General features: G+C 39.1%; 1 protein-coding gene across 1 annotated transcript in view; it reads left to right on the top strand.

The window, feature by feature from the left end:
* The first annotated feature begins 271 nt into the window (after positions 1-271).
* The window catches only part of TOPAZ1 (testis and ovary specific TOPAZ 1), a 129,348-nt gene continuing 112,132 nt past the window's right edge, over positions 272-17,487 (top strand). Inside the window, exons 1-3 of the mRNA XM_057316080.1 lie at positions 272-588; positions 1,151-1,212; positions 1,774-3,617. Coding sequence (XP_057172063.1) covers positions 384-588; positions 1,151-1,212; positions 1,774-3,617 — 2,111 coding nt within the window. The 5' untranslated portion in view covers positions 272-383. The remainder of the gene's footprint in view (positions 589-1,150; positions 1,213-1,773; positions 3,618-17,487) is intronic.

A 17,487-nucleotide genomic window follows, 5' to 3' on the forward strand; every position in this document is an offset into this window, starting at 1 on the left:
AGAAGCCACTGGCCGGCAGTTCTCTCTGCAAGCGGCCAAGTGGGAAGGGCAGCAGGCAGAGAAAGAGCCCTGAAAGGTTCCAGGAGGCTCTGGCCAAGAAAGGCGTCACGGGCCACAGTCGCAAGCAGTGAAGCCCTTAACCAAGGGTTGCACGGGCTCGGGGCCCTTCCGCCCGTTGGGCTCCGCCCAGCCTGCCCAGGCCACCCGCGCACAGACCCCACTTCCGCTTCCGGCCCCGAGCCAGACGCCAGGCGCCGCGGAGCCCGCCGAGGCTGGCGGGTGCTTGCCAGCAGGAGCAGCCTTCGCGCGGCGGGTGGGCTCCTGTGAGCGGGTGCGGCGGGCCTCGGAGGGCCTCTGCGGGCAGGGTGGGCCGCCCGGGGCGGATGCGGCGTCCGCTGCCCTCGGGCCCCGCGGCGGCCCCCGGGCGTGAAGGCGACGTGCGAGGCCTGAAGAAGCGAGGCCGGCGGCCAGGGCCAGGCGAAGCGGGAGGCAGCGGCCTTGAGGCCGGGGGACGCGAGGAGCGCAGGCAAAAGAGGAGAATGGTGGCCCGGGCGTCTGGGAGAGAAGAGGTGGAAAGTGACGAGTCGGGTGAGGCGTCCAGGGCTGGGAAGGCTGCTCTGAGGCGGCGAGAGGAGGATATGGGGGGCCAAGCGGGCCCTTCGGACCCCTCAGATCCTTTTAGAAGCAGCGAAGGAGGCGGAGCTCCCCTTGCAGTTGGGAAGACTGTAAGAAAGCGCTCAGGGGTCGCTCCCATTTTAGCATGTGCACCTCAGGCTGCCCCATCCTTGTTTCACACTAGTGTTTAACTTGAATTTGCGTGGGCTTTACCAATGCATGTGGTTGACCAGGAGAGGGGGAAGAACAGGAATTCTCTTAGAGGGTGTTTGCCCTCTTAGGAGCCCTTGTGATCTGTTTTGGCGTGTGTGAAGTGATATTGATGCTAGAGGTTATTCAGTTGCCTTGGAATTTATGCAGGTTTGTATGTAGTTCCTTAACAGAAATTAGGTCTTTCATTTAAAAGCAGTTGTATATTCCCATACAGCTATTCAGGGAAATAAAAATAGATGGTTTCACTTTTTTTTTTTTTTAAGTGGTATTGCTTTTTCCTCAATATAAAATCTTTTCTGGTATGTTTTGTTGTTTTGATCAGCCAAGGAAAAAAGAAAAGTTACTGAAGCCTCAAGTGATGATCCACAGCCAGGGATTGACCTGGTAAGAAAGGAATCATTAACCAGTTTGGAATCTTTCCAAACAGTGGAGTGCAGTGAATTTCAAAGTATGGCCTTCTTGCAGTCTTTGGGTAAGGAAGGTTTGGTAGAAGGTATTAAAAGAAGAATTCGAATTAAAAAACTTAAAAGCTTAGAAAGCCCACCTCTCAAAATAACTGAAAATAAGGCTACTCGAAATATTAAGGTTGAATTCCAAGATGAACTGTACACAAATACTCCAAAATATTCTTGTAACAGCTTGTCACCTGGAGTAGAAAGTAATTCCATTTTAAAATTACATGATTGCAATTGTTTCCCCCATTCCAAGGGTTGTAATGATGACAGTAACCTTTCATATAAACCTGATGGTGAATGTATGCATGTACCAGAAAATTCCTCAAACTTAAAGAAAGAAAACTTTAGGAGTCTTGCAAGTAAGAGTGACACAAATAATACTCCTCAGCTTTTACAAACGGAAGAAAACTTAATGGGAGTAAATAAGTTATTGCTTGAACAAACTGATTTATGCCAAAGTAAAAGTAATGGCTTGTTTTCCTGCCTTCAGAATGAAAAAAATAAATACTCTGTAGAGGAAGGCAATGTTGGAAGAAAACCCAGGAAAAGGATGAAGGTGTCTGAAAAAGGAGATGAAATGATTATTGAGATGAACTTCTCGAATGTGTATAGCAAGTCTGAGTTGGTGTTACAAGAAAATGAAACAGGTGCTGAGGGTAAAGGAGCAGAGACTTTAGAGGCTAAAAAAAGTCCTTTAAAAGTTTTGAGAAAAATAAACCACAATACACTCTCCTCAATGGATCATTTATTAAGTCTTCCAGAAACAGCAGGGAAAAAAACAAGTCCTGGACATCATGTAAATCCTGTGTTTCAGAAAATCCTTGAGCCGCTTTCAGAAGAAGAAGCAAAAAATGCTTCAGAGCCCTTAGGATTTAAAAGCATGGAGCCAGAAGAGTATTTTAAGTCGATGCAAAACTCAGTAGTGAAATTACCTAGTGATTGTCATCTTATTGAAAAGAGATCTTCAAGGGAAGACTTGAGAAATGAAGCTGAAGAATCAAAGTTAGGCTGTCACAGAACAATACCGATGACTGGTAAAAGAACTTGGCCTTGTTATTCCTGTGCTAGAATATCTGCCCAGTGTTGGAAAAAGTCTTCCTTGCCAGATTCAAGTAACTTTCTTCCTGGATCTCGGGAAAGTTTTAGGCAAGATGATTTTCTTAAACACCAAACAAATCAAACTCACTTAACTGATTCTAAATTATCATTACAAAGTACCATAACAGAAACAAACAGCAAATCTTCAAGTAAAGAAAAATTGGATTCTATTTTAAATTGTTTGTCTTCAGTCTCTACAGTAGAACCTACTTTAATGATTATAAAGGAACCCATAATTGATGATAAAAAGATGAAGTCAGAGGAACCAAGCAGAAATGGGTCAGAGGTAGTTGCTAATACTACTGAAGATACTCTGCCAACTAATGTGCCTCAAAACTTAACAGGGAGTAAAAAAAAAGATAGAGGGAATTTAACAAAATTTAATTTGACAGTTGCTTCGCAGGATGCCCAGGAAGCAAATAACTCTATAGGCAAAACTATTCATCGAAAAGCATGCATTGCTAAGCAAACCCTTGTGGTTCCAGACTTGGTTAAAATACTGAACACAGGAAGGCTGACTAATTTTAAAATTCCGTTACTGAAGAATAAAACAGAAAAAAGAAAAGAAATAAATGCCAGGTCATCAGAGAGAGAAGTGTGTAGTCCCCTAGAACTTCTTGACAATTTATCTGGAGCAGAGGTAAGACAAAATAGGAATAAAGAAAATGTCTCTATGGTAACTTCAGTATCTCAATCTTTGAGAATTCAAAATAGTGTAACTCCAGTGCAAGCTAATTCTGACTCATGCAGCTGCAAGAATTCCTGTAGTATTTCTTCAAGCTTTTTAAAGCAAGGTAATGATAATAAACCATCCAACCACATCTCTGAACCAGGCAATATTTTTTCAAATAAGGAAGCTGTTTCTCTCACAGTTGAAAGAAATACTTTTTCTTGTGATCTTGGGTGTATAGAGAAAACTCCCGCTTTCTGCGCTAGTGAACAAGAAAAATTCAAACCAGTTTCCTCTGAAGTTAGTGGTAGAGAAATGACTAAGAACTTTTCAGAAATTAAAATGGGGTTTCCAGATATTCTTAAAGCATATGAAGATGATGTCCTCTTAATTGATGTCATTCAAGATGACCCAGACCTCTTTGGGGTCTCCAATGAAGGGGAGCTCTCATTTACTTCAGAGTTCCCTATGATAAACCAAGAACACAATGTTGCCGAAGAGTACCAATCAACAGACTCTAAGCACATGGAACTTCCAGAAAAAAAAGAACCAAGCGATGACTTGAGGTATGCATGTTCAAGTATGACTTTTGGTGCAGATTATTGTTGGGGGTTTCAAAAGCACTTTCTGCTCTTAAGTATCACTAATTTATTCAGTGATCATTGAAGCTCCACTATTTTTTTAAACCCGTTTATTTACTAAATGTAATACAGCACATTACTGCTGAGACCTGGACATGTCATTATGCTAAACTTAGTCAAAACAATTACATGTATCTTGGAAATTATAATGGGGCAGATTAGCTGTTCAGAAGTTAAAAAGATGGTTTGCAAAGTGGCTGTTAAAAGTACTAACATTGCTTCTTTCAAAAGTAAATTTATTTTCCTATTTTCTTTAATTATTACAAATATACAGATATACTTTTATTTCAGCCAAGTTACTTATTAAGAGCTATATATTTTAACCCATCTTCTGTCGCTTCCTTCTTAGATAAAAAATCAATTTTTTTAAGGAACATAGGAGCCTTAGAAAAGTTTATTTGACTTATTTAGGACTTGAGAGTAGAATCAAAAGTTAAACCAGTTTTCAGAGGAAAATAGCATTTTCTCATGGTTCTACTTTTTAAGGTGATCGTTCTAAATGATGATTTAGCCCCCAGAAAGGTCAATTTTACCTGAGGCAACTTTAAAATGGAACCAGGTAGTAACCCTTCATGCTCAGGAATTTGATCTATTCTGGTTGGCCCAAATTTTATATTCTGTCATATTTTACGAAACTTTTATGATTCTTTGAGCGCTAATTTATATGTTACAATACTTGAATAAAGGAATGTTTTATGACTAGTCTCAAAAGAAAACATGAAAACATTTTCTGCTAAGATTCACTGCTACATGACTTAAGTCTGGTATTTATAAATTTTATTTAATTACTTTTGTGATATCATATTCTTCTTGATGTTCTTAGTGTTTCAAGAACTTGTTACTTATCATCAAATAGAATACTTTCTATCTGCCAAATGGAGGTCTAAGAGGTATATTTATTTTTTAGTGATATAATGAGATAGGATTGGTAATCTGTGCATTTTGAAGATGGAAAAAATAAAGATGACAAGTTGCACTTGTCCAGGATCACACTGCTAATAACATAATCTGTATTTAATTTAGGCCTATCTTATTTTAGAATTAGTGCTTAAGGGAAAAAAATTAGTGGTTAAGAACTTGACCTTTATAGTCTTTAGAGTTTTCTAATCTTCTCTTTGCCACTGATCAGCTCTGAGACCTTTTAGGCAAATTATTTTACCTTCTCTGTAAAAAGGGAAGTTACTTGCCTCTAGCTCATGCAGGTTAAATCAAAGAATGGATTTTGGTTTTAGCATGGCACTGGGTGAGGAGTAAGGATTCAATAGAAGGCAGTTACCGAATGTGATTTTAACTCTTGTTATACCATGCTTCCTTTGAGGAATACGAAGGGAAATTAGAGCAAGTCTTGTATTTAAGAGCAAACATCTCTATTAGCTAACAAGGTGTTGACAAAGAGCTATCACCAAAGGTAGAAAGAGGAAACTGTGAATTGGGCAGGCAATTTGTTTTCTGTTCTTTTTCTTTTAGTATAATGGCTGATTTTGAAAGAGTGATACATGTTCATTACATATTCATTACATTAGTGTATAAAAGGGGGAATCCTGCCACCCCAAATAACAAATTAATTGCTAACAATTTGTATTAATTTAGGTAAATAGGTAAATATAATTTTAGAACAATTGTATCATGCCATTTTTTAGTAAAACATTTATTAACTCTTACTTGAGGGGAGGGGGACTAAAACAAACCTAAAGGGATTGCTGGAACAATATACTTCTCTATCACAAGAAATTAGTTTCTAAATATCTCTCAAGTTAATAAGAAAAATTATTTAAAAGTTTGAATTTTATCATGACTTTTAAAAATTTTGTTCTAAGTTCAGACAGCAGCATTTGCTTTCCTGACATGAAAGATGAACATAACAGGACACTTTGGCTTTTTCTCCCAGTCTTGCCTCCAACTTTTTTGTTTAAAAAAAAAAAAGTTTTATATTGTTAAGCCTTGTGTCATTAACATTCCCTTCAGTAATCTGAATTCCCAAAGACTTTTACTCTTAGTTATTATTTAAATTGATTCAGTCCCTACTACCAATTCTTTTACTTTCTTATGATATTGACTATTTAGTTGGCTAGATTTCAGAGTAATTTGTTTTTTCAAGAAAAATTCATGATGGCTCTGTTCTTTAAGATCTTGAATACATAAGAATGTTGTCTAAGAGCAAATTGGGTATCAAATTTTCAATTTACATTTTTCCTCTTTACAACTATGTAATCATTCCTACCTGCTTTCTGGCTTTGTTGTAGAAAAGTGTGAAGCCAAACTAATTCTCTGTCACCCCTCTAAACTGCTGCCACTGCTTCTGCCATTATCATCTTCTTTTTCTTCTCCCTCTTCCTCTTCTGCTGTCAGTTGTTTCTCCTGGACAAGGTGAAACATTTTGATTTGCAGTATCAAATTTACTTCAGGTGATTTTTCTGATTGTCTTTGAACTTCATTTCTCTTTATTGCAAAAAAAAACACCAATTATACTTTTATTGGCTCCTTTTCTTTCATATCTGCTTCTGAAATTTTGGTTTTCAAGTAAACTTGGGTGAAAATTTCCTCAGTAGTTATTTTAAATATTTTCTGCAATAGAAATACCAGTTTTATAATCATCCACAGTGCTAGGATAAACTTAAGAAGGAAAAATTGAGGTATGATAACCAGAGGGTTTGCTGATAGTTGTGCAGAACGTTGTTAATGATTCTAGAACTAAATGAAGTTTAAAATATAATTTCAAGTTTCAGATCTCTCCCTTTTATCAACCAGTTGCTAGTTCATATACTACTTTTTCCTCATGCTAAGACAGTAAGAGGTTAAAGCCTGTTAGACTTGAGTTTGCATTTTACAGGAACAGAAATTAAAGATGGGAGGGTTAGGCCCAGATACTGTCAGAAGCTCTGGACTGCTCCTTTTGTTAAAACAGGTAGACAAACCTAAGTTAATTCAATTGTTTGGGGAACTGTTCTCAGACCTGGTTAGGGAGAATTTGTAAGATGTTTAAGTTGTGGGGCGCCTGGGTGGCACAGCGGTTAAGCGTCTGCCTTCGGCTCAGGGCGTGATCCCGGCATTGTGGGATCGAGCCCCACATCAGGCTCCTCCACTATGAGTCTGCTTCTTCCTCTGCCATTCCCCCTGCTTGTGTTCCCTCTCTCACTGGCTATCTCTATCTCTGTCGAGTAAATAAATAAAAAATCTTAAAAAAAAAAGATGTTTAAGTTGTTAGAATGCTTATTCATTGTTGATCTCTAAAGTGGGTAAAGCCCATATTAAAATCCAAATTATTAGAATCATATTGGCACTAACTCACTAACACTTGAACTGATGAGCTTGGCAGTGTATAATTTGTGAAATGGTAAAATTTTTAAAGTAGCCTGTAAATACAGTTGGAGGTCTGAGAATGTAATAGTGCTGGACTTAGAAAATAAGATTATCTTCAATCACAATATTATTATATCCTAAAATTTAAGTTGGCTGATGCTATACAGTGGATCATTGAGATTTTAAGACTCTGCCAAGTATTCAAGGGAATTACTATGTAGCCATGAAGGAAAAATCAATGTGTCTGAAACAAAAATATGCAAACTGAAGTACCAAGAATACTAGTAGTTTAGAAAAAAGGGATGAAAAGGCACCTTGGGAAAGTAAAAATTTCTACTGATTCTTGAAGTTTGGATTGATTTAGATTTAACAAAGGGGAAGAAGGAAAAACGTTTGGTGGGGGAAGAAACATGAAGAAAAAGTGGGCAGAATATAAAGGTAGATATGAATATGGCTGTGTAGGGCAGATTACGAAGCATTTCCTGACTCTTTCGGAGTTAGGAGCCCTTTTGTTCCATAGTACCTTTTGCTACCTCGCTTATGGCACTGATTTTATGATAGTATAATTTGCATCTCTCTCATCTGTTAAATTCTTGGACTTCTTGAGGGGAGGAAATGTCCATGTCTCATTTACCTTTGGAAGCCCAATCTGTCATACTTTGAAGAAAGGGAGAGAATTAAACTTTTAATTTCTATTATAGTAGGCTATTCCTCAGGCATCTAGATTTGAATATATGTAAGTGGAGACAGTGAATCCTTTCTTTCTAAAGTAGAGTGTTGCCAGATTAAGAATGTTGAAAAGTTGGGCATCAGAATTTGAACTCACCGGTATAGAAGTGGTGCTGGCGATCAGTGAGGATCAATTATACCATCTTTGCAAATTGGATTTAAATCCATAAGGAACATTGTATGTTCTGGAGCTGGTAATAATAAACACAAACTTATAGAGGGAAAAATGCCTAGACCAAGGTCATTCAGATACTCAAAGGTCATTCTTTCTCTCCCTTGTATATTTGGATTCTGCATCGTGTCTTTCAGGATGCTTACCTTGCTCCGTTCTCCCTTTCCACTGAATATCTGAGACATTTTACAGTGCAAAATTTTACTCTTAATTGTCAAAACTGATATTTAGTGTCTACCCTACGCTAGATACGTCATTTATATTATTTTATTTAGTAAAATAATTCTGAGGTTGAAACTGACCCTATCTTTTTAACTTTTTGGAGTATAGTTGACATACAATGTTATATTAGTTTTAGGTATACAGCACAGTGACTCAACATCTCTACACCCTATGCTGTGCTTACCACAAGTGTAGCTACCATCTGTCACCATACAACACCATTATAATATCATTGACAATTTCCTATGCTGTGCCTTTTATTCCCATGACTTATTCATTCCATAACTAGAAGCCTGTATCTCTTGCTCTCCGTCACCCACTTGTCCCATTCCCCTGCCCCCCTTCCTCTGCAACTCTCAGTTTATTCTCTATAGGTTTGATTCTGCTTTTTGTTTATTCATTTGTTTTTTAGATTCCACATATGAGTGAAATCATGTAGTATTTGTCTTTCTCAGTCTGACTGATTTCACTTAACATAATACCCTGTAAGTCCATCCATGTTGTTCCAATAGCATGATCATCCCTTTTAGTGCTGTGTAATATGTGTGTGTGTGTATGTGTGTGTGTGTATGTGTGTGTGTGTATCACATCTTCCTTAGCCATTCATCTATCAGTGGATACTTTGGTTGCTTCCATATCTTGGCTAATGTAAATAATGCTGCAGTAAACAGAGGTGCATTTATTAGTGTTTTCATTTTCTCTCAGTAGTAGCATTATTGGATCATACGGTAGTTCTATTTTTAATTTTTTGAGTAACCTCCATACTGTTTTCCACTGAGGCTATACCAATATGTATTCTCACCAACAGTGCACAAGGGTTCCTTTTTTTCCACATCCTCACCAGCACTTGTTATTAGTTGTGTTTTTTATTTTAACCATTCTGACAGGTGTAAAGTGATCTCTCATTGTGGTTTTGATTTACATTTTTCTGATGATTAGTGATATTGAGCATCTTTTATGTGTCCATTGGCCATCTGTGTGTTTTCTTTGGAAAAATGTCAGTTCAGTTCATCCAAAACTAGCTCTCTTTAAAATTGAATCAAAGTGTTTAACTTTCCAAAGGATACACAGCTAGTAAGTTACTAAGGGCTGAGATCTGAACCCGTGGTAACCTGCTCTGAAGTTTGTCTCCCTAACCTAAAACCATGCTGGGAGAGTGGAAGTTTGGTTATTTCTATGGCTTTAATTTGATAATTCTACAGATTGCCACAGAACATTAATTTACTTTTGATCTCTTTTCTGTCTCCTCTCTTTCTCTTTAAAGTGGCAGGTGGGACAGTATGAAGTGTCATTCTGATTTTTACTTTTTTCTCTTTTTTTAAATTTTTTTTATTATATTGTTAGTCACCATACAGTACATCTGGTTTTTGATGTAAACCTCAATGATTCATTAGTTGCGTATAACACCCAGTGCACCATGCAATACGTGCCCTCCTTACTACCCATCACCAGCCTATCCCATTCCCGCACACCCCTCCCCTCCGAACCCCTCACTTTGTTTCTCAGAGTCCATAGTCTCTCATGCTTCACTCCCCCCTCTGATTAACCCCCCTTTCTTTATCCCTTTCTTCTCCTACCGATCTTCATACTTCTTATGTTCCATAGATGAGAAAATCATGTGATAATTGTCTTCTCTGCTTGACTTATTTCACATAGCATTATCACCTCCCGTGCCATCCATGTTGCAGCAAATGTTGAGAAATCATCCCTTTTGATAGCTGAATAATATTCCATTGTATATATGGACCACAACTTCTTAATCCAGTCATCTGTTGAAGGGCATCTCGGCTCCTTCCATGATTTAGCTATTGTGGACAGAGCTGCTATGAACATTGGGGTGCATATGGCCCTTTGCTTCACTACGTCTGTAACTTTGGGATAAATACCCAGTAGTGCAATGGCTGGATCATAGGGTAGCTCCGTTTTTAACTTTTTAAAGGACCTTCACACTGTTTTCCAGAGTGGCTGTACCAACTTGCATTCCCACCAACAATGTAGGAGGGACCCCCTTTCTCCAAAATCTCTCCAGCAATTGTTTCTTGCCTTGTCAATTTTTGCCATTCTAACTGGTGTAAGGTGGTATCTTAGTGTGGTTTTGATTTGAATTTCCCTGATGGCTAATGATTTTGAACATTTCTTCATGTGTCTGTTAGCCATTTTTATGTCTTCATCAGAAAAGTGTCTGTTCATATCTTCTGCCATTTTATGATTTGTTTATTTGTTTCTCGCGTATTGAGTTTGAGAAGTTCTTTGTAGATCTTGGATACCAGTCTTTTATCTGTAGTGTCATTTGCAAATATCTTCTCCCATTCCGTGGGCTGCCTCTTACTTTTTTTGACTGTTTCCTTGTCTGTGCAGAAGCTTTTTATCTTGATGAAGACCCACAAGTTCATTTTTTCCTTTGTTTCTCTTGCCTTTGGAGATGTGTCATGAAAAAGCTTCCTGTGGCTGATGTCGTAGAGGTTGCTGCCTATGTTCTCCTCTAGATTTTGATGGATTCCTGTCTCACATCGAGGTCTTTCATCCATTTGGAGTTTATCTTTGTGTCTGGTGTGAGAGAGTGGTCAGGTTTCATTCTTTTGCATGTAGCTGTCCAATTTTCCCAGCACCATTTATTGAAGAGACTCTCTTTTTTCCACTGGACGTTTTTTCCTGCTTTGTCAAAAATTAGTTGCCCAAAGAACTGAGGGTCCATTTCTGGGTTCTCTGTTCTGTTCCAATGGTCTATGTGTCTGTTTTTGTGCCAGTACCATGCTGTCTTTGTGATCAGAGGTTTGTAGTACAGCTTGAAATCCGGCATTGTGATGCCCCCAGCTTTGTTTTTCCTTTTCAACAATTCCTTGGCGATTCGGGGCCTTTTCTGGTTCCAAATGAATTTAAGGGCTATTTGTTCCACTTCTTTGAAATATGTCATTGGTATTTTGTTCGGGATAGCATTGAAAGTGTAGATTGCTCTGGGTAGCATGGACATTTTAACTATGTTAATTCTTCTGATCCATGAGCATGGAATATTTTTCCATCTTTTTGTGTCTTCTTCAATGTCTTTCAAGAGTGATTTGTAGTTTCTAGAATATAGATCCTTTCCGTGTCTGATTAAGTTAATTCCAAGGTAACGTATGATTTTTGGTGCTATTGTAAATGAAATGGATTCCCTAATTTCTCTTTCTTCAGTCTCATTGTTCGTGTATAGAAATGTAACTGATTTGTGAGCATTGATTTTTATCCCGCCACATTACTGAATTGCTCTATAACTTCTAGTTTGGGAGTGGATTCTTTTGGGTTTTCGATATAGAGCATCATGTCATCTGCAAAGAGAGACATTTTGACTTCTTCCTTGCCTATTTGGATACTTTTTCTCCCTTTTTGTTGTCTGATTGCTGTTGCAAGGACTTCTAGTACTATGTTGAATAATAATGGCGAGAGTGGGCATCCTTGTCATGTTCCTGATCTTAAGGGAAAGGCTTCCAGCTTTTCCCCATTGAGAATGATATTTGCTGTAGGCTTTTCATAGATGGTTTTTATGAGATTGAGGAATGTATCCTCTATCCCTTCACTCTGAAGGGTTTTAATCAGGAAAGGATGCTGTATTTTGTCAAATGCTTTTTCTGCATCTGTTGAGAGAATCATATGATTTTTGGCTTTTTTCTTGGTGATAAAGTCTATGACACTGATAGATTTGGAAATGTTGAACCACCCTTGCATCCCAGGGATGAATCCCACTTGGTCATGATGGATAATCCTTTTAATGTACTGTTGGATCCTATTAGCTAGGATCTTGTTGAGAATTTTGGCATCCATATTCATTAGGGAAATTGGTCTGTAATTCTCCTTTTTGATGGTGTCTTTGCCTGGTTTGGGGATCAAGGTAATATTGGCCTATAGAATGAGTTTGGTAGCTTTCCTTCTGTTTCTATTTTTTGAAATAGCTTTAGGAGAATAGGTATTATTTCTTCTTTGAATGTTTGGTAGAATTCCCCGGGAAATCCATCAAGCCCTGGCGTTTTGTTTTTTGTATGGTTTTCAATCACTCTTTCAATCTCTTCATAATAATCTGTCTATTTAAATAATCAATTTCTTCCTGTTTCAGTCTTGGTAGTTTATAGGTTTCCAGGAAGGCATCCATCTCTTCCAGATTGCTTAATTTATTGGCATAAAGCTGTTGATGAAAGTTTCTAATAATCCTTCCAATTTCATTGGTGTTGGTTGTGACCTCTCCCTTTTCATTCATAATTTTAGAAATTTGGTTCCTTTCTCTATTCTTTTGGATAAGTCTTGCCAGTGGCTTTTGATCTTCTCTATTCTTTCAAAGAACCAACTTGTAGTTCTGTTGATCTGCTCTACTGTGCTCCTGGTTTCTAATTCATTGATCTCTGCTCTAATCTTGATCAACTGCTTTCTCATGCATGGATTAGGCCTGTGCCTCTTTTGCTGTTCCAGCTTCTTGAGGTGGGAATATAAAAACTACGTTTTAGATTTTTCTGTTCTTTTAAGTGAGGCTTGGATGGCTATGTATTTCCCTTTTAGGACTGCCTTTGCAGTATCCCATAGGTTTTGGACCATTGTGTTTTCATTCTCATTGGTCTCTATAAATTGTTTAAATTGATTTTTGATTTCCTGGTTTATTGAATCATTCCTGAGCAGGATGGTTCTTAGTCTCCAAGTGTTTGAGTGTCTTCCAAATTTTTCCTTGTGGTTGAGTTCCAATTTCAAAGCGTTGTGGTCTGAGAATATGCAGGGAATAATTTCAGTCTTTTGGTATCGGTTGAACCCTGTTTTGTGACCCAGAACATGGTCTATTCTTGAGAATGTTCCATGGGCATTAGAATAGAATGAGTATTCTTTGGTTCTGGGGTGTAGTGTTCTATATATATCTATGAGGTCCAACTCATTGAGTATGGCATTCAAAGCCCTTGTTTCCTTGTCGATTTTCTGATGGGTGCTCTATTTCTGATAGTGGAGTGTTGAGGTCCCCTACTATTAACGTATTTTTATCTATATGTCTCTTTATTGTGGTTAAGAGTTGGCTTGTGTATCTTGCTTCTCCCCTATTGGGGGCATATATATTTATAATTGTCATATCCACTTGTTGGATACATCCTTTAAGAATAATATAGTGTACTTCTGTATATCTAACTACAGTCTTTAGTTTAAAGTCCAATCTGTCTGATATGAGAATTGCTACCCCAGCTTTCTTTTGAGGTCCGTTGGCATGAAAAATGGTTTTCCATCCCTTCACTTTCAGTCTGGATGTATCTTTAGTTTCAGGATGAGTCCTTGTAGACAGCAAATGGATGGGTCATGTCTCTTCATCCAACATGCAACCCTGTGGCATTTATGGGAGCATTTAGGCCATTCACATTGAGAGTTTTTTTTTGAGAGATATGATTTTAATGATGTCATGTTGCCTGTAAAGTCTTTGTTTCTATAGATTGTAACTTTCTGTTCTGTATCAGTCTTGGGGCCTTTTTACTTTTATAGAACCCCCCTTAATATCTGCTGTAGGGCTGGTTTTGTGGTTATGAAATTGGTCAGTGTCTGGCGATCCTGGAAGGTCCTTATCTCTCCATCAATTCTGAATGGCAGCCTTGCTGGATAAAGTATCTTTGGCTGTATGTTTTTCTCTGAAAGAGCTTTAAAAATGCCCTGCCAACCCTTTCTCTCATTCCAGGTCTGTGAAGACAGGTCTGATGTAAATCTGATACTTTTGTCTTTGTACATGAGAAATTTTTTCGCCCTGTCCACTTTCAGTACTGTTTCCTTGGATCTAATATTTGCAAATTGCACTATGATGTGACATGGCGTAGATTTTTCGTGGTGGAATTTGGGAGGCGTCCTCTCTGCCTCTTGGAAACGAATGCTTGTTTCCTTTGATGGATTAGGGAAGTTTTCAGCTACAATTTGTTCAAATATCTCTTCTAGACCTCTTTCTTTCTCCACCCCCTCGGGGATGCCGATGATTCTGACTTAGGAACGTTTCACTGAGTTAGTAATCGCCCGTAACCTACATTTTTGAGATTGGGTTTTTTTGAGCCAAATTTCTGTTTTAGCTTTCTCTTCTACCATCCCATCCTCCAATTCACTAATTCGTTCTTCTGGCTCATTTACCCTGGCCGTCAGAGCATCTAGTTTTGACTGCATTTGATTCATAGCATTTTTAATTTCTGCCAGATTTACTCTTATTTTCACCCTTAGAGATTCTATATTCTTGTTAATATTTTCGTTAATATTTTTTTCATGTCTACACATCATCTTGACCATTGTTACTCTGAACTCCATTTCTGATAATTTGGTTATATCCATATCCATCAGTTCTGTGGCACAGGCCACAGACTCATTGTCTCTTCTTTGCCCGGGGTGGGGGGAGTTCTCCTTCTCGCTATTCTGATAAGGAGAGGTTGCGGGGTTTTTCAGAGCCCAAATTATTGACCTGGACCCAGGCAGTGTGCACCTGTTTTATAGGGACCTTAGAGATGTGGGCTTCTTGATTTTTCAGCCTGCCTTCTGGGGGAGGGGCCTGCCGCGCTGATATTCAGGCAACCCTCTTTTGGTAGAGTCTCCCTATCCCCTGAGATGGGGGCTGGGGATGGGCACACTGTGAGCTGGTATTTCCACGCTTTTGTTCTCTAGCAGCTTTCTCTGGTGGTTTTTGTGGCTCTTCTGAGAGTCAGAGCAGCAGTGGCCGAATCCTAGCCTCTGTCTCAGAACAGAGAGTTTGCAGTCCGCTCACTGCTGTGCTCTCTTGGCCTCTTTAACTCTGTTTCTGTTGGCGCTGCTAAAAACCCTGCAGCGTTCCAGGTTGTGCACCCCATCCCTCACTTCCAGAGCCTGCACGTCTCTGTCCTTTGTGTTTCTAACACCTCCAGCCGCCCTCGGTTCCCGCGCGTGCTCCTGAGCTCTCTGTTTCAGTCTGGTCGCGCGCACGCTCCCGAGCTCCTGTTATCGGTCCGGTTCCAGTGAGCGCTCCAGAGCTCCAGTTTTCATTCTGGTCGCATATGCGTTCCCAGGCTCACAGTCTCAGTCTGCTCTCTTGTGGGTGCTGGTCCGTGAGTCCGGCCTGCTCCCCAGTGCAGGTGGCTACCACTTCCCGGTGCCTGATCACGGAGGCTCCTTCCCCCTTCCATTTATCTTCTGATACCTGTGCGCAGATTCATGGTTCTCCACTTCGTACCTGAATACTCAGTGCTGGAGATGTTCATTTGTAGAGATTCAGATGTATCTTCCTGAGTCTCAAGCTGATTCTGTGGGTTTTCAGGATGGTCTGGTACATATCCATCACGACTCAGGGGACCAGATGAAAAAGGGGACCCCTACTGCTCCACCATCTTAACTCCTGCTTGACAAGCCACTCACTGTTTTTACAGTATGTCATATACTTGAAGCCTTTTGTATATGTTTCTTTTTTTTTTTTTTTAAAGCGGGTGGGAGGGGGGTGGGGCAGAGGAAGAGGGAGAAGCAGACTCCTCACTGAGTAGGGAGCCAGATGCAGGGCTCAGTCCCAGGCCCCTGGGATCATGACCTGAGCTGAAGGCAGGCGCTTAACTGACTGAGCCTCGCAGCCACCCCTGCATGTTTCTTTACGTGGAAGTCCCTTTCTTTTTATTCCGTTATCCTTCAAATCTCATCTAAGTTGTTATTCTAGGAATTTGTTCCAATAGTTCTCTTGACACATATCTCTGTGTATTATGTCTGTTTGTATGTGAGCCTTCCTTATACTGGGAGTTCATAGACAGAGGAGAGGCGTCTTCATTTGAGTCTCCCTAGTGTCAGGCCAGGAAGATGTTAGGTGCTGAGTATATGGAGATCAACTAGATACACGTGGGCCTTGTCCTTACTGAGCTTTTGGTCTACCAAGAGAGGCAGATGATTAAGCAAGTACAATCAAATATGATGGGAGAAGTACAAGATGTTAAAAGCTTTCTGGTCAAAATGACATTTAAGATGAACACTAAGGGATTAATAGAAATTAGCCAATTGGTGAAGAAAGTAAATAGAATTTTGTCATAGAAGAAATAGCCAATATAAAGGCCCACAGGGAAAGGCATGTCATAACCGAGAAACAGAAATAACGTCCCATGGCTTAGGGTTCATATGGCAAGAGATAAAACTACAAAATGTGCAGAAATCTCAGTCATTAAGGGCCTTTCAAATAGGACCACCATAGAATTTATCTTCAGAACTGCAAAACTTTTCAGAGTGAAATAAGCTTTTAATAAGGTATGCCGGGACAATAGACATAAACAGACCATACTAGATAAACTAGAAGTCGTGGTGAGTTTGAACTTAGGTATTCTAAGAGCATATAGGGATTCACCAAAGGACTTTTTTTTTTTTTTTAAAGATTTTATTTATTTATTCCACAGAGATAGAGACAGCCAGTGAGAGAGGGAACACAAGCAGGGGGAGTGGGAGAGGAAGAAGCAGGCTCATAGCGGAGGAGCCTGATGTGGGGCTCGATCCCATAACGCCAGGATCACGCCCTGAGCCGAAGGCAGACGCTTAACCGCTGTGCCACCCAGGCGCCCCACCAAAGGACTTTTAAATAAACCAGGTTTACATTTTAAAAATCGTTATAGCTCTGGTATGGAGAATAAATTGGTAGGGAGCTATTGTAATAATTAGGCCAAAGGACATGATGACTTCAAACAGAAATGGGAGTATATTTGAGAGAGATTTGGGACATGAAGATTGATTAATCTGATTAATCAGATATAGGAGTTAAGAATGATACCTGGTTTCTCTCTAATTTCAAAGAAAGGCATTATAATTCTCTGATATGAAGGGTCAGGATTAGGGATGTCAGATTTAGACATGTTGAGTTGGAGAAAACTTTGAAATACTAAAATGGAGATATTTAGCAGACAGTCTAAAAGAGGGAAAGAATTGGAGGAAATTTGCATATTACAAGTCTTCTGTATTATTATTTTCTCATTCTTTAAACTATATATTTCTGATTGTTTCTAGGTTTTAGGTCAGGGAGCAAATACTTCATGTTTTCCAAAGACTTTATAAGGAATGATGTATATAAAATGTTTTATTTGGTTTTTCCCTTTCATGGGTAGGAAGTAATCCTGAACCAATGAGCAGTCGTGGAGCTAATAAAAGTAATTTATTAAATGAAAAAAAAAATGGTGGGATTATGGGTGTTTATTATATTTTATTCTGTGTACTTTTATATATTTCTAGTTTTTTAAAAATGGAACAATGTTTGGCCTTGTGTTTTTGAGTGGCTCCTATAGATGTAGTTTTCATTTGTTGAGCCAGTGCTATCGGGTTTTTGTTTTGTTTTGTTTTAGATTTTATTTATTTATTTGTCAGTGAGAGAGAGAAAGAATAAGCAGGCTGGTAGAGGGAGCAGCAGGCTCCCTGCTGAGC

This window comes from Ursus arctos, unplaced genomic scaffold (assembly GCF_023065955.2).
Source record: "Ursus arctos isolate Adak ecotype North America unplaced genomic scaffold, UrsArc2.0 scaffold_20, whole genome shotgun sequence".
In the NCBI taxonomy this organism is placed as follows: Eukaryota; Metazoa; Chordata; class Mammalia; order Carnivora; family Ursidae; genus Ursus; species Ursus arctos.